At 48.1% G+C, this 17,555-nt stretch overlaps 1 protein-coding gene across 7 annotated transcripts in view; it reads left to right on the top strand.

Annotated features, from left to right (window-relative positions):
• CUL9 (cullin 9) overlaps nucleotides 1-17,555 on the top strand; it is a 244,072-nt gene that overhangs the window by 124,463 nt on the left and 102,054 nt on the right. For 6 of the 7 annotated variants that reach the window (XM_073563508.1, XM_073563509.1, XM_073563505.1 and 3 more), the window contains exons 29-32: nucleotides 4,528-4,727; nucleotides 4,984-5,228; nucleotides 5,333-5,687; nucleotides 8,687-8,827. In XM_073563508.1, the coding sequence (XP_073419609.1) occupies nucleotides 4,528-4,727; nucleotides 4,984-5,228; nucleotides 5,333-5,687; nucleotides 8,687-8,827 (941 nt within the window). The remainder of the gene's footprint in view (nucleotides 1-4,527; nucleotides 4,728-4,983; nucleotides 5,229-5,332; nucleotides 5,688-8,686; nucleotides 8,828-17,555) is intronic. The other variant, XM_073563511.1, reaches the window with a different exon arrangement.

Genomic DNA, 17,555 nt, shown 5'->3' with positions numbered 1-17,555 from the left:
TGGGACCGGAGCGTGGAGAGAGGCGGGATGGCTGAACGGGACGTCGGAAGGTGAGAATAACTATATTTTTTATTTTTTTTATTATTTTTTAGGCTGGTTTCACACTTGCGTTTTTTTTCGCGGTATTTTAGCGCTAAAAAACGCATGCGATTTTTTTTTTTTTTCCTATACTTTGCATGGGATGCGCTTATGTGCGCATACACACGCGTTTGTATGCGTTTTTGCGCGCATGCGTTTTTTTGCGGTATGCGCTCGGGCGCACAAAATGCATCCTGTTGCATTTTTTGGGCGTCCGACTTGCCTCAAAAAAACGCATGCGCGCGCAATGCGTTTTTTTACAGCAAGACACCCATTATAAGTCTATGGGTGCGCATATGTGCGCATTGGCATGCTTATGTATGCGTTTTTTTGCACATGCGTTTTTTTTGTTAACCATGGAATTTAGGGGTTAGGGTTAGTTAAGGGGGTTTAGGGTCAGGGTTTGGGTTAGGGTTAGGGTTAGTTAGGGTTTGGGTTAGGGTTAGTATGGTTTGGTTAAGGGTTAGGGTCATGGTCAGGGTCAGGGATAGGGTCAGGGTTAGGGTCAGGGTTAGGGTCAGGGTTAGGGTTAGTAAAGTCATGGTTTGGGTTAGTGTGAGGGGCCACCTAATGTTTGGAAAAAACGCAAACGCGGTAAAAACGCACTAAAAACGCACTAAAAACGCATACAAACGCATAAAAACGCTGTGTTTTTTTCATGCATGCTCATAAAAATGCTTGAAAAAAACGCAGCAGTTGTATGCGTTTGTATGCGTTTTTTCAATGTGTTTTTTTGCGGGAAAAACACGCTGCAAAAAAAAGCAAGTGTGAAATTAGCCTTACACCTGATCGCTGTTCTCCCGCCTGTCACACACAGCCATGCGTGCTGGCCAGCGGGAGACCAGCGACCAATGAAATGTCCGGAGGTTTCTTCCAGCAATCAGCGATACCGGCAGGGGGGCCGCTCGCTGATCGCTGTCACACATAGCGATCTCGCTGGTGAGATCGCTGTTACGTCACAAAAGTTGTGACTCAGCAGCGATCTCGCTACCGAGATCGCTTAGTGAGACGGGGCCTTTACTCCTTGAACTAAAGAATTGGTATCCTTGCGAGGAGGGAACCAGTTCTACAAGGTTCAGCTCAGTGCTTATATAGACATACTTGCAAACAGTTTCCCTTCTCCGTTTTTCTTTTCTTTTATTTGACAAACGGCTGTTTATTAATATGGCAGCCCTGTACAAGAAGCAGAGCAAGGAGGCTCTGATCGACCTCTTTGAGCAGAGAGTAATGGAGACCGCTGACAAATCCAAGGAACTGCTAGTGCGCACTTTGGTCGAGCAGGACGTAGAGCAAAATACTGAAGCACTGGGCCAAAGAGTGAGTCCACCTTGGAGCGGCCCAGCAATGCCGGCTCTTGCACCGGAGATACCTTCTGGACATACCAGTAATACCAGTGCTGAGTAGCCTATGGACGTTACTTTACAAATGGTCTTACAACAACTGGGAACAAGTGATCCCAATCTGCGCCTATAGCTTATTCTACAGTAACAATAGGCTGAAGAACACCGGGATGAGCGAGAGACTTCAGAATGCCGGAACCGAGATGAGAGCTTTCAAACTTCAGATGGCTCAAATAGAGAGGGGTAACATTCCTCAGCTAACACCTTCCCAGGACATAAATCCAAGGAGACCACGTTTGGAAAACTTCGCTGTGATGGACAGATGCAAGTTCAGAGGGATGGGGAACACATATCAGAGATTATACTCCAGGGGTCTGGTGGAAGACTGGGAGAGACTATTCTTCAAATATGAAAGAGTTGTTGGCAGTAAGAAATGCAGTGATGAAGCTCCTTCTCCGCCTGCAAGGGCGTCATGTTCGCGTCGTGTCAGACAACTGGACAACAGTTGTCTATATCAACCATCAGTGGGGCACGAGATCCCGCCCTCTGATGTGGGTGACAGAAGAGATCCTTTGGTTCGCTGAACAACATCCATTGTTACTGACCGTGATGCACATAAGAGGGAAGGAAAACGAAAGAGCAGACTTCCCCTGTGGAAATATACTAAAGCAGGGAGAATGGGAACTGAATCCCGCGATATTCCAACAGATTGTGGAGCGCTGGTGTCATCCGCAGATAGACCTGTTCGCGAGCAAAACCGGAAAACAGAAAATTTCTGCTCTCTAAATCCGAGACAAAAACCCTATGCAATGGATCTTCTGCACATTCCCTTGGGGGATTTCAACCTGGCTTATGCCTTTCCCTGTTGATGTTGATTCCTACAGTATTGAGGAAGGTGCGGGAGGAGACAGCAAGGAACATTCTGATTGCTCCATTCTGGCCCAAGAGACCATGGTTCACATGGCTGAGGATGATATCCATATCAGATCCATGGGTCCTTCCAGATGTTGCGTATATACTCAGGAATGGCCCAGTTTTACAGATAGAGGTCAAGCCTGTATTTGACGGCCTGGAGTTTGAAAGGGCATTATTAATCCAAAAAGGTTCTCCTCGAGCTTGGTCTTTACTTTGTTTAAAAGCAGAAAGCCAGTAATAACTAGAATATATGGTAGAACAAGGGCAAAGTTGTTGTCTAGTTCGGGGCTATCCTTGAAGGGTAAAATTCCGATAAAGGCCATATGAGAATTCCTCCAGAAAAGTATGGAGATGGGCTTGGCTACTAGCACTCTTAAGAAGCAGGTGTCTGCCCTAGGGGCCTAGTATAATAAAAATTTGGCTACAGATAGGTGGATAGTCAGATACGTCAAGGCATGTGACAGATCTAGACAGATACCTACCCCAAGAATGCTTCCCTGGGGTCTAAACCTGTTCTTGGAAGCATTAACTAAACCTCCCTTTGAGCCTTAGAAGACCTACCAGTCTGGATACTTGCCTTAAAAACTGTGATATTGGTGGCCCTAACATCAGCCCACAGAATTGGTGACATACAGGCGCTATTGGTTAACTACGCGTTTACACAAGTCTCTGAAGATAGACTGGGTCTGGTCTTAATATGACTATCTTCCAAAAGTGTCCTCTAAATTCCATAGGAGCCAGGAAATTATTGCCACTCTATTTTTTTTTTTTTTTAAGAAATCCTAAGAATGCAGAAGAGCAGAGACTTCACACCCTACATGTTAAGCGGGTCCAGGTAGAATATTTGACTACAGCAAAACAATGGTGGAAGAGTGAATCCTTGCTCATTTCCTTCCAGGGGGATTAGGAAGGGCCTAAAGGTGACAAGGATTACCATAGCTAGATGAATCAGGGATGCCATTAACTTAGCCTACTCTTCTAGTAATGTGTCAGTTCCTGAGAACCTGGAGGCTCATTCCACCAGGTTCGTGGTGACTTCCTGGGCTGAGAAGGCGGAAGTGTCTACTGACGGGATATGTAAGGCAGCGACATGGTCCTCTCCTTCCACCTTCTAAAAGCATTATCGACTTGATCTGTCTTCCTCTGATGACCTGTCCTTTGGGAGGAAGGTGTTACAAGTGGTGATCCCTCACTTAAGTGTTTGTTCTATATAAATCTCAGGTGGTGCTGTTATGGGAGAAGGGGAAAAATCTTAGTTACTTACTGGAAACGGGATTTTACAGCGCCCATGACGGCACCCTCGCATTCCTCCCTTTTATCATTGGTTGGTGTGCACTATGTATGGGTGTATAGTTAGAAATGTTTGGTGATGGTCGTATTAATGACTGTCTGGAGGTCTCTCCTGCTCCAAAACCCAACTGATGCGAGGGAGCCGTGCCGCCCTTTTATTCTGTAGTTTTCCTGTCCTTGATGGGCGGATACCCTCTCTCATGGTGGTGCTGTCATGCGCTATGGAAAATCGTGTTACCGGTAAGTAACTAAGATTTTTTTTGTGTGTGATATGAATAGTAACATAGTTACCAAGGATCCTCGGAGAGATATTTGTATTGTCCCCTTATATACTTATACATGGTTATTAGATCGCCCCTCAGTCCTCTTTTTTTCTAAATAATCCTAATTTTGCTAATCTCTCTGGGTATTGTAGTTCCCCATCCCCTTTATTAATTTTGTTGCCCTCCTTTGTACTCGCTCTAGTTCCATTATATCCTTCCTGAGCACCGGTGCCCAAAACTGTACACAGTCCTCCATGTGCGGTGTAACCAGGGATTTGCACAGAGGCAGTATAATGCTCTCATCATGTGTATCCAGACCTCTTTTCATGCCCCCCATGATCCTGTTTGCCTTGGCAGCTGCTGCCTGACACTGGCTGCTCCAGGTAAGTTTATCCACTGGCAGTGTGAATCACAGACTGGCAGCGTTATCGCAAACATGTATCTTATGCTGGCACTGTTCTAAGGAAAAGGGGATGATGGGTCTCGGGGACCAATGCAAGGATGCTGCCTGCACTGCTCTGCTCCCTGCGTCGCTCCCCAGGCCCACAAGACTCCTCCCATATCAGCATTCATGTTTGGGGAAGGTCCTTGACTGTCTGTGAGGTTGTGGAGGGTCACTGATGATTTTTTTTTTTTTTTAGGGCTTCTCTGTGTGAATGAAGCTTTTGAATTGGGCCGAGCTCCGGTGAGGGGACTTGCACTGCTCCCCAGACAGACATATGTGAATGTGGAGGACGACGAGGGGCACACGATGGAGAGGAAGAGGAATATCATCCTGTGTCTCATCACCAACATTATGAAGGTGGAGAAGGAGCTTCACATCGACAACCTGGTGTTCCGGGTAAGAAATCCCCCTCCAAGGATGAGGTATGGTGCGATAGAATATGGTTCAGCTTTATGGGATGAAGTGTGGCCATCCATCATTTGGGGGCTCCCTTCAGCTGCGAATCCGTCCAGACTGTGTGACCCAGTCAGTGCACCCCCTGCCCCAGTCAGCGTGACCTAGTTAGTACACCCCCTGCCCCGGTCAGTTGGCCCGTCCGTGTGCCCCCGTCAATGCACAGTGGGCCCCCTGGAGAATGTCCTTCTCTCTCCAGGTGATCGAGTCGTGTCAGAAGTTGGATTTTGGGAAGAGTCTGAGGTTTATGAGTTTCCACTGCAGCCACGCCGACGTCCTGTCCGCCATCATGTATCTCATCGGTCAGGGCTACGCCCAACGAGGGGACGAGAGGCCGCACATCATCCAGTACCTGTCCCAGGAGCCATCCACCCCACAAAAAGCTCACATCACCCTCCAGACTGCCGACCAGAAGAAGCCAGAGGTGCCCAACAAGACCCCCAGGTGGGAGCAGTCGCCATCTTATACCTGGAACAGTTATCCTCTGGTCTGGAGGGGTTGTGGATGCAGGTGTTGTATATAACTCCCATCATACTCCTGTTTTCCAGCTGCGGGGGAATTGTAGAGCAGGCCGCTCTGGAGTCCGTTCTTTTGCCCTTGGGCCGCACCCTCAGTCAGGACGATGCCGGGGCTCTAATGCGTCGGATGGTTGAGCAGGTTTCGGAGACGCTGAGTGTGTCAGCGGACACAGCCCAGCACCTCCTCATCCACAGCAAGTGGAGCATGGACCAGCTGCTGCAGCGCTTCACTGATGATCCCGAGGCTCTGCTCATTGCTTCTGGACTAGCGGTGCAGGAGCCGCACAAGCCTGAGAGCCCTCAGCCCACGTGTCCGGTGTGTGTGAGTCCACTCAGCCCTGTGGACAAGCCGCCATCACTGTGCTGCAAACACTACTGCTGCAAGGTGAGTATGACCCCCGAGAGCCAGGGGCCCGGTGCCTCCATAGACGTCATATAGAGAATCCATGGGGGAGGGGACCAGGTCACATGATCAGTATATGAAAAATGAGGATGATTGACCTCATGGAGATCAACATCCGACACTGCGGAGACACCATCACGTGTTTCTCAACGCAGTGATTCTAGAGCACTGCCCCCATCCCTTATGGGAAATATGTAAAACATGCAAAATATAAGCCGCGGAGACACCATCACATGTTTCTCAACGCAAGCAATGACTAGCCAGGTCTTTCACCGGGAAGGAACAACCACGGGAAGGGCAGTCTCCAATGAAGGAAACCACCTATGCCAAAACATGGTATCCATCCACAGACAGCTGTTTCGGGGTATTGCCCCTCATCAGTGTGGAGTAGGAAACTGGCTAGTAGGAGCAATGCCTAGTAGAAGACTATGAAAAATGAGGATGATTGACCTCATGGAGATCAACATCCGACACTGCGGAGACACCATCACGTGTTTCTCAACGCAGTGATTCTAGAGCACTGCCCCCATCCCTTATGGGAAATATGTAAAACATGCAAAATATAAGCCGCGGAGACACCATCACATGTTTCTCAACGCAAGCAATGACTAGCCAGGTCTTTCACCGGGAAGGAACAACCACGGGAAGGGCAGTCTCCAATGAAGGAAACCACCTATGCCAAAACATGGTATCCATCCACAGACAGCTGTTTCGGGGTATTGCCCCTCATCAGTGTGGAGTAGGAAACTGGCTAGTAGGAGCAATGCCTAGTAGAAGACTATGAAAAATGAGGATGATTGACCTCATGGAGATCAACATCCGACACTGCGGAGACACCATCACGTGTTTCTCAACGCAGTGATTCTAGAGCACTGCCCCCATCCCTTATGGGAAATATGTAAAACATGCAAAATATAAGCCGCGGAGACACCATCACATGTTTCTCAACGCAAGCAATGACTAGCCAGGTCTTTCACCGGGAAGGAACAACCACGGGAAGGGCAGTCTCCAATGAAGGAAACCACCTATGCCAAAACATGGTATCCATCCACAGACAGCTGTTTCGGGGTATTGCCCCTCATCAGTGTGGAGTAGGAAACTGGCTAGTAGGAGCAATGCCTAGTAGAAGACTATGAAAAATGAGGATGATTGACCTCATGGAGATCAACATCCGACACTGCGGAGACACCATCACGTGTTTCTCAACGCAGTGATTCTAGAGCACTGCCCCCATCCCTTATGGGAAATATGTAAAACATGCAAAATATAAGCCGCGGAGACACCATCACATGTTTCTCAACGCAAGCAATGACTAGCCAGGTCTTTCACCGGGAAGGAACAACCACGGGAAGGGCAGTCTCCAATGAAGGAAACCACCTATGCCAAAACATGGTATCCATCCACAGACAGCTGTTTCGGGGTATTGCCCCTCATCAGTGTGGAGTAGGAAACTGGCTAGTAGGAGCAATGCCTAGTAGAAGACTATGAAAAATGAGGATGATTGACCTCATGGAGATCAACATCCGACACTGCGGAGACACCATCACGTGTTTCTCAACGCAGTGATTCTAGAGCACTGCCCCCATCCCTTATGGGAAATATGTAAAACATGCAAAATATAAGCCGCGGAGACACCATCACATGTTTCTCAACGCAAGCAATGACTAGCCAGGTCTTTCACCGGGAAGGAACAACCACGGGAAGGGCAGTCTCCAATGAAGGAAACCACCTATGCCAAAACATGGTATCCATCCACAGACAGCTGTTTCGGGGTATTGCCCCTCATCAGTGTGGAGTAGGAAACTGGCTAGTAGGAGCAATGCCTAGTAGAAGACTATGAAAAATGAGGATGATTGACCTCATGGAGATCAACATCCGACACTGCGGAGACACCATCACGTGTTTCTCAACGCAGTGATTCTAGAGCACTGCCCCCATCCCTTATGGGAAATATGTAAAACATGCAAAATATAAGCCGCGGAGACACCATCACATGTTTCTCAACGCAAGCAATGACTAGCCAGGTCTTTCACCGGGAAGGAACAACCACGGGAAGGGCAGTCTCCAATGAAGGAAACCACCTATGCCAAAACATGGTATCCATCCACAGACAGCTGTTTCGGGGTATTGCCCCTCATCAGTGTGGAGTAGGAAACTGGCTAGTAGGAGCAATGCCTAGTAGAAGACTATGAAAAATGAGGATGATTGACCTCATGGAGATCAACATCCGACACTGCGGAGACACCATCACGTGTTTCTCAACGCAGTGATTCTAGAGCACTGCCCCCATCCCTTATGGGAAATATGTAAAACATGCAAAATATAAGCCGCGGAGACACCATCACATGTTTCTCAACGCAAGCAATGACTAGCCAGGTCTTTCACCGGGAAGTGATACATGATCAGTATAGACGCCAATCAGGTGGGACATTGGGGGAGGGGACCAGGTCACATGATCAGTATATACGCCAATCAGCTGGGACGTTGGGGGAGGGGACCAGGTCACATGATCAGTATACACGCCAATCAGCTGGGACATTGGGGGAGGGGACCAGGTCACATGATCAGTATACGTGCCAATCAGCCAAAACATTGGGGGAGGGGACCAGGTCACGTGATCAATATATGGGCCAATCAGCCGGAACATTGGAAGAGGGGACTGGGTCACATGATCAGTACACTCGCCAGTCATCCAGAACATTGGAAGAGGGGACCGGGTCACTTGATCAGTATACACGCCAATCAGCTGGTGCATTGACAACCAACTGGTTGCACCTCCAAGAGAATCTGCTGCTCTGCAGAGCACGATCCCACGACCTTGCGGAGCACTGTAGCGCGGTCCTGCCTTCTGATCCAGCATGTTTCTATCTTGGCTGCGAATTCTGGCACCTTCACCTTCGATCCCTCAGAAACCACAGTGCAGCCCCAGTGAGATCCAATGATCACCCCAGATATATAATCTGTCATCACCATTTCTGCAGACTTGCTGGAATGAATATCTCAGCACCCGCATCGAGCAGAACCTGGTCCTGACCTGCACCTGCCCCACCGCCGACTGCCGGGCCCAGCCGACCTCTGCCTTCATCCGGACGATCATCTCCTCCCAGGACGTGATAGAGAAGGTAGAGCCAGCGCTGCCCCAACGACGATCCCACCTTATGTATGCGCCCCCCACATCCACCTCCGGGGGCTTCACTGTCCACATCTACATCCATTGACATTAATATGGAGGAAAGTATGTGCTCCCCACATCCACCTCCGGGGGCTTCACTGTCCTCATCTACATCCATAGACATTAATATGGAGGAAAATATGTGCCCCCCACATCCACCTCCGGGGGCTTCACTGTCCTCATCTACATCTATAGACATTAATATGGAGAAAGTATGTGCCCCCCACATCCACCTCCGGGGGCTTCTCTGTCCACATCTACATCCATAGACATTAATATGGAGAAAGTATGTGCCCCCCACATCCACCTCCGGGGGCTTCACTGTCCTCATCTACATCCATAGACATTAATATGGAGAAAGTATGTGCCCCCCACATCCACCTCCGGGGGCTTCTCTGTCCTCATCTACATCCATAGACATTAATATGGAGAAAGTATGTGTCCCCCACATCCACCTCCGGGGGCTTCACTGTCCTCATCTACATCTATAGACATTAATATGGAGAAAGTATGTGCCCCCCACATCCACCTTCGGGGGCTTCTCTGTCCACATCTACATCCATAGACATTAATATGGAGATAGTATGTGCCCCCCACATCCACCTCCGGGGGCTTCACTGTCCTCATCTACATCCATAGACATTAATATGGAGAAAGTATGTGCCCTCCACATCCACCTCCAGGGGCTTCACTGTCCTCATCTACATCCATAGACATTAATATGGAGGAAAGTATGTGCCCCCCAGATCCACCTCCGGGGGCTTCACTGTCCTCATCTACATCCATAGACATTAATATGGAGGAAAGTATGTGCCCCCCACTGTTATGAATGAGTCACCGAGGAGGAAAAAACAAAAAGCAAGCTAAGCCCAGAAAACCGGAGAGGTTGGTAGCTAGCGGATTGCAGACCCCTGATCCTATCCACATCAACTAGCAGTAGCCGTGGAGCGTGCCTACGGTGGTCCTAGACGCCTCGTCATGGCCGGAGAACTAAATAAGCTTAAAGAAAGAAAGGGAAAATCTAAACTGCCCCAGAGCAGACCCCAAAGCAATAGACAGCCCCCAACATGTATTGTCGGTGAAACAAGATGAAAACAGACACAGGTAGAAAGATAGGCTGAGCAAACGATGGGGCCCTCGCTAACTAGAAGGACAGGAAAGAAAAGCTGCTCTCTGCAATCACGCAAAAAACCCTGCCAAAAAGAATGTCCAACACGTCTGATAGAAAAAGGCCCTGAAGTCGCTAGACTTCAAATCACTATATCAGCACTCAGGTATATTCTGAAGACAGAGAAAAAGAGATCAACTGATCAGAGACAAAATGGGGATTCAGCCCAGTCCCAGCCAGGGCTGGCTGAACACAAAAACTAAGTAAACCAGACAAAAACTCATATGAACAATAGCAGAGAAAACTTAGCTTTAGTAAGGCAGGAACCAAACTGGAAACCAGGAGCCACAGTCAGGAAAAATCACCAGCAAGAAACTAGGGAGTCGGCTGTCTTAAATCCAATCAGAAACTCCTAATGTCCAATCGCAGTCCTCTTCCTCAGGTGGCCGGTCTCTGCCATTTAGATCAGCTTCATTACCTCCCTTCACCAACAGAGGGAGTCCAGATAGAGAACTCACTACTCCTCTGTCAGCACAGCCAGCTCCATAACCCTCACCAGAAGCCAGAGGCAAACCCGAAAATGAGCTCACAACACCCCACATCCACCTCCGGGGGCTTCACTGTCCTCATCTACATCCATAGACATTAAAATGGATTGAACCATTTTGAATTCTTACGGTGGTATCCAGAAAGTTAATTTCCGTTTTTGAGTGGTCCAATGTTAAGTTTATGGTGGGATGAAAATAATGGAATTTGTCATGTAATTTTAGAAGTTCCTGTTCAGGCCCAGTCCAGATTATTAAGATGTGATTGATGCAACAGAAATAGGCCAAGGGTTTTATTAAGCGAGATGCTAGAAAGTCATTTTCCAGTTTAGCCGTGAAAAGGTTGGCATACTGGGGGCCATTTTGCTGCCCATAGCAGTTCCGGTGCATTGTAGATATATCTCCTCGCCAAAAGAGAAAAAGTTACATTTAAAGATAAATCTGGTGAGTCTTAATACAGACTCAGAAAGGATCCCATTAGTCCATCTTCAGGTGGGATGTTTGAATATAGAGATTCCACGTCCGTGGTGGCTTGCGCAGAGGACCTATTGTAGATAGCTTTTTTTAAAAGGTCCGTGGTTTCCTGTAAATGGCTGGCTGTTTTCCTTACCAGTGTTTAAGGACATTTTGTACCCACCGCGAGACCTTTTCAGTGAGTGTTCCCACCCCTGAGATGATTGACCTCACTGGGTTACCTGGCTTATGATTCTTGGGAAGCATGTAGAAAATTCCTGTCCTGGGATCTCGGGGATAAAGCCCTGAAGTCATGTAGAATCTGTACACAGGCCTCTGATGACACTTTTCAACTCCCTCATATATTCTGGAGCTGGGTCTTCGTCTAGTTTGGTGTAGTATTGTATGTCCGTCAGCTGTCTGTGTGCTTCTGTAATGTAGTGAGTTGTATTCAGCAGGACTATGGCACCATCTTTACCTGCAGGTTTAATAATGATCTCCTTGTTCTTGTATGTCCGTCAGCTGTCTGTGTGCTTCTGTAATGTAGTGAGTTGTATTCAGCAGGACTATGGCACCATCTTTACCTGCAGGTTTAATAATGATCTCCTTGTTCTTCAGGCTGTGAATTGTCTTCTCTCCTGCACACTGATGTTAGTTTCCTTTCATTTTTTTGTCCAATATCATGGACGTCGCCAAATGTCTAAAAGAGTCCATATATTGGTCCAAAATGGTGTTGCGGCCAAAAGGAGATGTCCAGTCACATTTGTTCTTGTCCTCTAGTCTGACTTGTGTTTGTCTCCTTAGAAGCCTCAACTCCTCTTTACCATTAAAGAACTCCTTCAGTCTCAGTCTTCTAAAATATTGTCCCATATCACTACTAAGTTCTGTTTTGTCCAGAGGTTTCGTAGGACAAAATGTGAGACCTCTGGAAAGCCCACTGGGTTCTTGTTTGGTGGGTTTGTGAGCTGACAAATTAAGAACACAGCTGGTTGTACCTGTGTCCCTCTGGCAGTCTTGCCCCATGCGGTTGTGCTTAGGAGGAACTTGACTGATGCTGGAACGCGCAGGGGGTGGAGGTTATATACCGGGGGTCTGTAAGTTATGAGGAGCGGGGCACCAGAGGTTATTCGCCAGGAGCTGAGGTCAGGGGGCTGTAGGTTATGCATGGGGGGGGGGAAGGCCCGAGGTGATATGCCTGGCGTTGGGGTTTGTGACCCAGCTGTAATATTTGTAAGACTAGCTTGGTCCGTGAGAACTTTTCGCACATTGAACGTCGGGGGCGCAGGCAATTTCAGAAGAAGCAAGCTGGTGAAATGTGAATGTATTTCCTGAGGTGATGAGCACAACCAGGCATTTAGATCTGGAGATTGGTAATACAATCAATTGGTTTGATAAGTAGAGGCCAAAAAATGTCTTCCGGCTGAGGCGCCACCTGCAGGTCATTGTGTCTTTCTGCAGGTTTATGAAAATGAATGTTTACACTGTATTTAGTGATAGAATCGTGGATGTGCAGAGCGCCACGGAATAAATGGCGCTATAATAGTAATAACCCTAATGTGTGGTTTGTTCGGCTGCTTTCTTGCTGAATGGAGCAAGTCTACCTTTCTGTGGTGTATCGTGTGTGTGCAGTATGAACGGGGAAACAAAGGAATCACCGAAAAACAGGGTTTAGAAATAATAGAATAGATTAGACCTTCTAATCGACACAGAAACAGGAAGAGACGAGCTCGGTTCACTATGGCTACGGTGAGGAAGCAGAAATTCAAGATGGTGCCCGCCTAGAAGAGAAAGGCGGCAGCAGCAAGCGATTAGCAGAGACGCAGCAGTGAGACTGGAGCAATTCACTCAAATGTCGCCAAACTCTGATGCTTCTTCCTTTCTGACCGGTCCTGTCTCCTCACAGATAGGGGAATCACCGGGTGGCTCCCTCTTTATGATTCATTTCAGGATGAGATAGGGGAGGAGAGGATGCCAAGTTACAGCAGCTTTCACCAGGCCTGTCGGCTATCTCAGGCATGTCTGGAAGTCCAGCAGCTCTGCCTGTGGAAATCCCCCCTTGTTTACAGGATGATCACACATCCACGTTAAGAGACATGATTGACAAAAGTCTGAACGGTGGGACAAGGCAGAGTGAGCCATCTAGGAGACACCCATCCACCGAGATCAGCTATACATCCAAACTCACAGTCGGTTATTGATTTATGGGCTTAAACAGACACCGTGGAAAACCGTCAACAACTGGTCAACATCAGGATGGTGGGTGTGCCAGAAAAAAAAGGGAATGACCCTCCACTGCAAAGATGGAGATGGGATATTGAAGAAGACATTATGCTGAATGGGCATCGTGTTTCTTCCCAGATTCCTTGGTCGAAGTTCAACAGAAGCATTCAGAATTTGTGGTTATGAAGAAAAGACTGTGGGCTGTGGGTGTGCAGTACTCCATGATTTATCCTGCCAAACTCATGATGGTGACCTTGACATGAACATCATTCTTTGAGACTCCCAAATAGGGCTTGTAAGTATCTGGACAGACATGAGCAGCAGTTTCGTCAAAGAGAAGATTGTGGCCGTGTCATCAGGAGTAATCATTTATCCAGCCAAGACCTCTGCCGGTTTGGAAGAGATGGCGGGATGACGAGAGCTGGGAGCGTAGTGGTCACACTCTGGTGCAGCTGGTCCCTCCCCCACATGCACCTTGGCCTAATATGAGACAATGGAGGAGCATTGATCCACCGTTCTTGCCAGTCCTAATAAATACTGGGCCCCCGACCCTCAGCAAGTATAAAGGCAGGTTTAAAGATGTTGATTTTTTGGAGAGTGTTTTCTGTAGGGTTGGGGATGCCCCTGATACATGTCTTGTCTTGAAGTGTCCGGGAGTTGGGGGAAGACCAAGCCAACAGGCTGTGGAATTTCTCAAAACATTTACCTCAATAGTGATGGGTCTTCAGGAGATGTATTACATCCTCATTGTATCCTGACAGGAGGAGGGAATCACATCTCTACTAGCATTCTCTGTAGTCTCAACCAGGTCCAATATGACTGTTGGTATTGAACATGAGTACATTATGAATGTAGAATAGTGGTTTATGTGCCTCCTCCATAGTCATGTGTCCCCATGGAGGAAGACTCGATTGATGGCCTGAGGTTCTGCGGATACTAATGGGTTCATGTTTCACATGTAGGATGTCTGCGGCTTGTTGTCCTCCCGCTAGTCCCCTAATACAGGAGATAGGCCAGGCTGATGTCTGGAGGAAGACACTTCTGGAAGCTCCATGTCACTTTTGCCTCCTGACTTGGATACATGTGAGGTTGTTACATCACCCTGTGATGATCCTTCTGCCTCTCGGACCATTCGCATTCACACTTCTAATTATAACTAATGGTGGGTCATCATCGTACCCTTGGATGGAAATTGAATTCATTCAGTTGGAAAATTGGCAGAATATAGTGAATTTGGGGTCTACATCCATAGACCTAGTTTGGAAAGGCCATGAAAGTCTCCTTAAGTGGGGGGTGTACATTAGTGACCCCCGAGTTTGTGAGGAATTAGGCAGAGGGTCAGAATCATCTGAAATCCTGCCAGCTGGAACAGTACCCTAAGCAGCAGTTCTTTGAAGAAGGAGAGACCACCAGTCAGTTATTAGCGTCAACTATCCAGTCTCCAATTTATAGTAATTGTGTATCGTCAACAGAAGGACAGGTGTCGGGGCTGAAATTTTCATTATCCTTGGGATCCTAACTAAATTTCTACCCAGAACTGTTAACGCTACATTATTCTTATATGGAGAGTGAGCTGGAGAGCAGGGTAGACCTTATAAATTTACCTGCCCCGTCTGATAATTGTCATCATCCAGGTTGGATTATGACAGATAAATGCACTAGTAACCTTTTTTTTCCTTCAAGGCTTTGGCTTTAAGGTAGTTTTGCCCCTGGTGGCCATTAGGGTCATTGCACTGTGGTGATTTCAGTTCTAGTTTTGCCCCCGGTGGCCGTTGGGGTCATTGCACTCTGGTTTCTTTAGTTTAGTGCACGTGATTATCACTAACAGGTGTAATTGCTCTGGTTTAACTATATAGGTGTGTCTTGTTCTCTCCCTCACTGTTGGTGATATTGTTCATTTCCATCCAAGTCTGGTGGAGGAAGGAACTACTGAGAGGAGTTCCTTGCAGCTCAGGCAGAGCTCTGGTGTAGTAGCTTCAGGTGGAAGCTGCATTCTGGTGGTGGACTCTGTTGCTGGGAGCAAGAGCAACAGAGCAAAGCTAAGTGGTGTTACCCCTGTTTTGTGACTTTCCTTTTGTGTGTTTCAGTGCAGTGGTGGGATTAGTTTCTGCACCGTCCATTTCACTAGAAAGGGCTAGGTGCAGGGCGAGCTAGGGTTTTTAGGTTCCTGATTGGCGCCCGGTGCGGAACCGGCCTAGGGATCGTTAGCAGTGTAGAGACACTGACTCAGGGGAGTGCAGGAGGTCTCCACGTCCCCGTTCCCTAGCGCAGGGCCCTCCATTGTATCAGTTTCCCTGGTGTTTCCCTTTATTATTTAAATTCACCCTGCTGGAGGCGGTGTATCCAGGGTCATGTGTGTCATATAAATTCGCCCTGCTGGAGGCGGTGTGTCCAGTTATACGTGTAATTCTGAAATACGCCTGCTGGAGGCGGTGTATCCGGCTGCACGTTATAATATTTAATTTCGCCCTGCTGGAGGCGGTGTATCCAGGGTCACGTGTGCCATAGAAATTCGCCCTGCTGGAGGCGGTGTGTCCAGTCACACGTTGACCATCACAATAATGACCCCCTACATGTAGGTGTATACATGTAGTGCCCCCCCGATGATGACCCCCTACATGTAGGTGTATACATGTAGTGCCCCCCTGATGATGACCCCCTACATGTAGGTGTATACATGTAGTGTCCCCCTGATGATGACCCCCTACATGTAGGTGTATACATGTAGTGTCCCCCTGATGATGACCCCCTTACATGTAGGTGTATACATGTAGTGTCCCCCTGATGATGACCCCCTACATGTAGGTGTATACATGTATTGCCCCCCCCTGATGATGACCCCCTTACATGTAGGTGTATACATGTAGTGTCCCCCTGATGATGACCCCCTACATGTAGGTGTATACATGTAGTGCCCCCCCTGATGATGACCCCCTTAAATGTAGGTGTATACATGTAGTGTCCCCCTGATGATGACCCCCTACATGTAGGTGTATATACGTAGTGTCCCCCTGATGATGACCCCCTACATGTAGGTGTATACATGTAGTGCCCCCCCTGATGATGACCCCCTACATGTAGGTGTATACATGTAGTGCCCCCCCTGATGATGACCCCCTACATGTAGGTGTATACATGTATTGCCCCCCTGATGATGACCCCCTACATGTAGGTGTATACATGTAGTGTCCCCCTGATGATGACCCCCTACATGTAGGTGTATATATGTATTGCCCCCCCTGATCATGACCCCCTTACATGTAGGTGTATACATGTAGTGCCCCCCCTGATGATGACCCCCTTACATGTAGGTGTATACATGTATTGCCCCCCCTGATGATGACCCCCTTACATGTAGGTGTATACATGTATTGCCCCCCCTGATGATGACCCCCTTACATGTAGGTGTATACATGTATTGCCCCCCTGATGATGACCCCCTTACATGTAGGTGTATACATGTATTGCCCCCCCTGATGATGACCCCCTTACATGTAGGTGTATATATGTATTGCCCCCCCTGATGATGACCCCCTTACATGTAGGTGTATACATGTATTGCCCCCCCTGATGATGACCCCCTTACATGTAGGTGTATACATGTATTGCCCCCCTGATGATGACCCCCTTACATGTAGGTGTATACATGTATTGCCCCCCCTGATGATGACCCCCTTACATGTAGGTGTATATATGTATTGCCCCCCCTGATGATGACCCCCTTACATGTAGGTGTATACATGTATTGCCCCCCCTGATGATGACCCCCTACATGTAGGTGTATACATGTAGTGTCCCCCTGATGATGACTCCCTACATGTAGTGCCCCCCCTGATGATGACCCCCTACATGTAGGTGTATACATGTATTGCCCCCCTGATGATGACCCCCTTACATGTAGGTGTATACATGTATTGCCCCCCCTGATGATGACCCCCTTACATGTAGGTGTATACATGTAGTGTCCCCCTAATGATGACCCCCTACATGTAGGTGTATACATGTAGTGCCCCCCCTGATGATGACTCCCTACATGTAGGTGTATACATGTAGTGTCCCCCTGATGATGACCCCCTACATGTAGGTGTATACATGTAGTGTCCCCCTGATGATGACCCCCTACATGTAGGTGTATACTTGTATTGCCCCCCCTGATGATGACCCCCTTACATGTAGGTGTATACATGTAGTGCCCCCCCTGATGATGACTCCCTACATGTAGGTGTATACATGTATTGCCCCCCCTGATGATGACCCCCTTACATGTAGGTGTATACATGTAGTGCCCCCCCGAAGATGACCCCCTACATGTAGGTGTATACATGTAGTGTCCCCCTGATGATGACCCCCTA

Source organism: Dendrobates tinctorius, unplaced genomic scaffold (genome assembly GCF_039654945.1).
Source record: "Dendrobates tinctorius isolate UK_male_01 unplaced genomic scaffold, ASM3965494v1 ptg000393l, whole genome shotgun sequence".
In the NCBI taxonomy this organism is placed as follows: domain Eukaryota; kingdom Metazoa; phylum Chordata; class Amphibia; order Anura; family Dendrobatidae; genus Dendrobates; species Dendrobates tinctorius.
The sequence above is the reverse complement of the archived record's forward strand: the minus strand, read 5'-3'. Positions and strand labels throughout refer to the sequence as shown.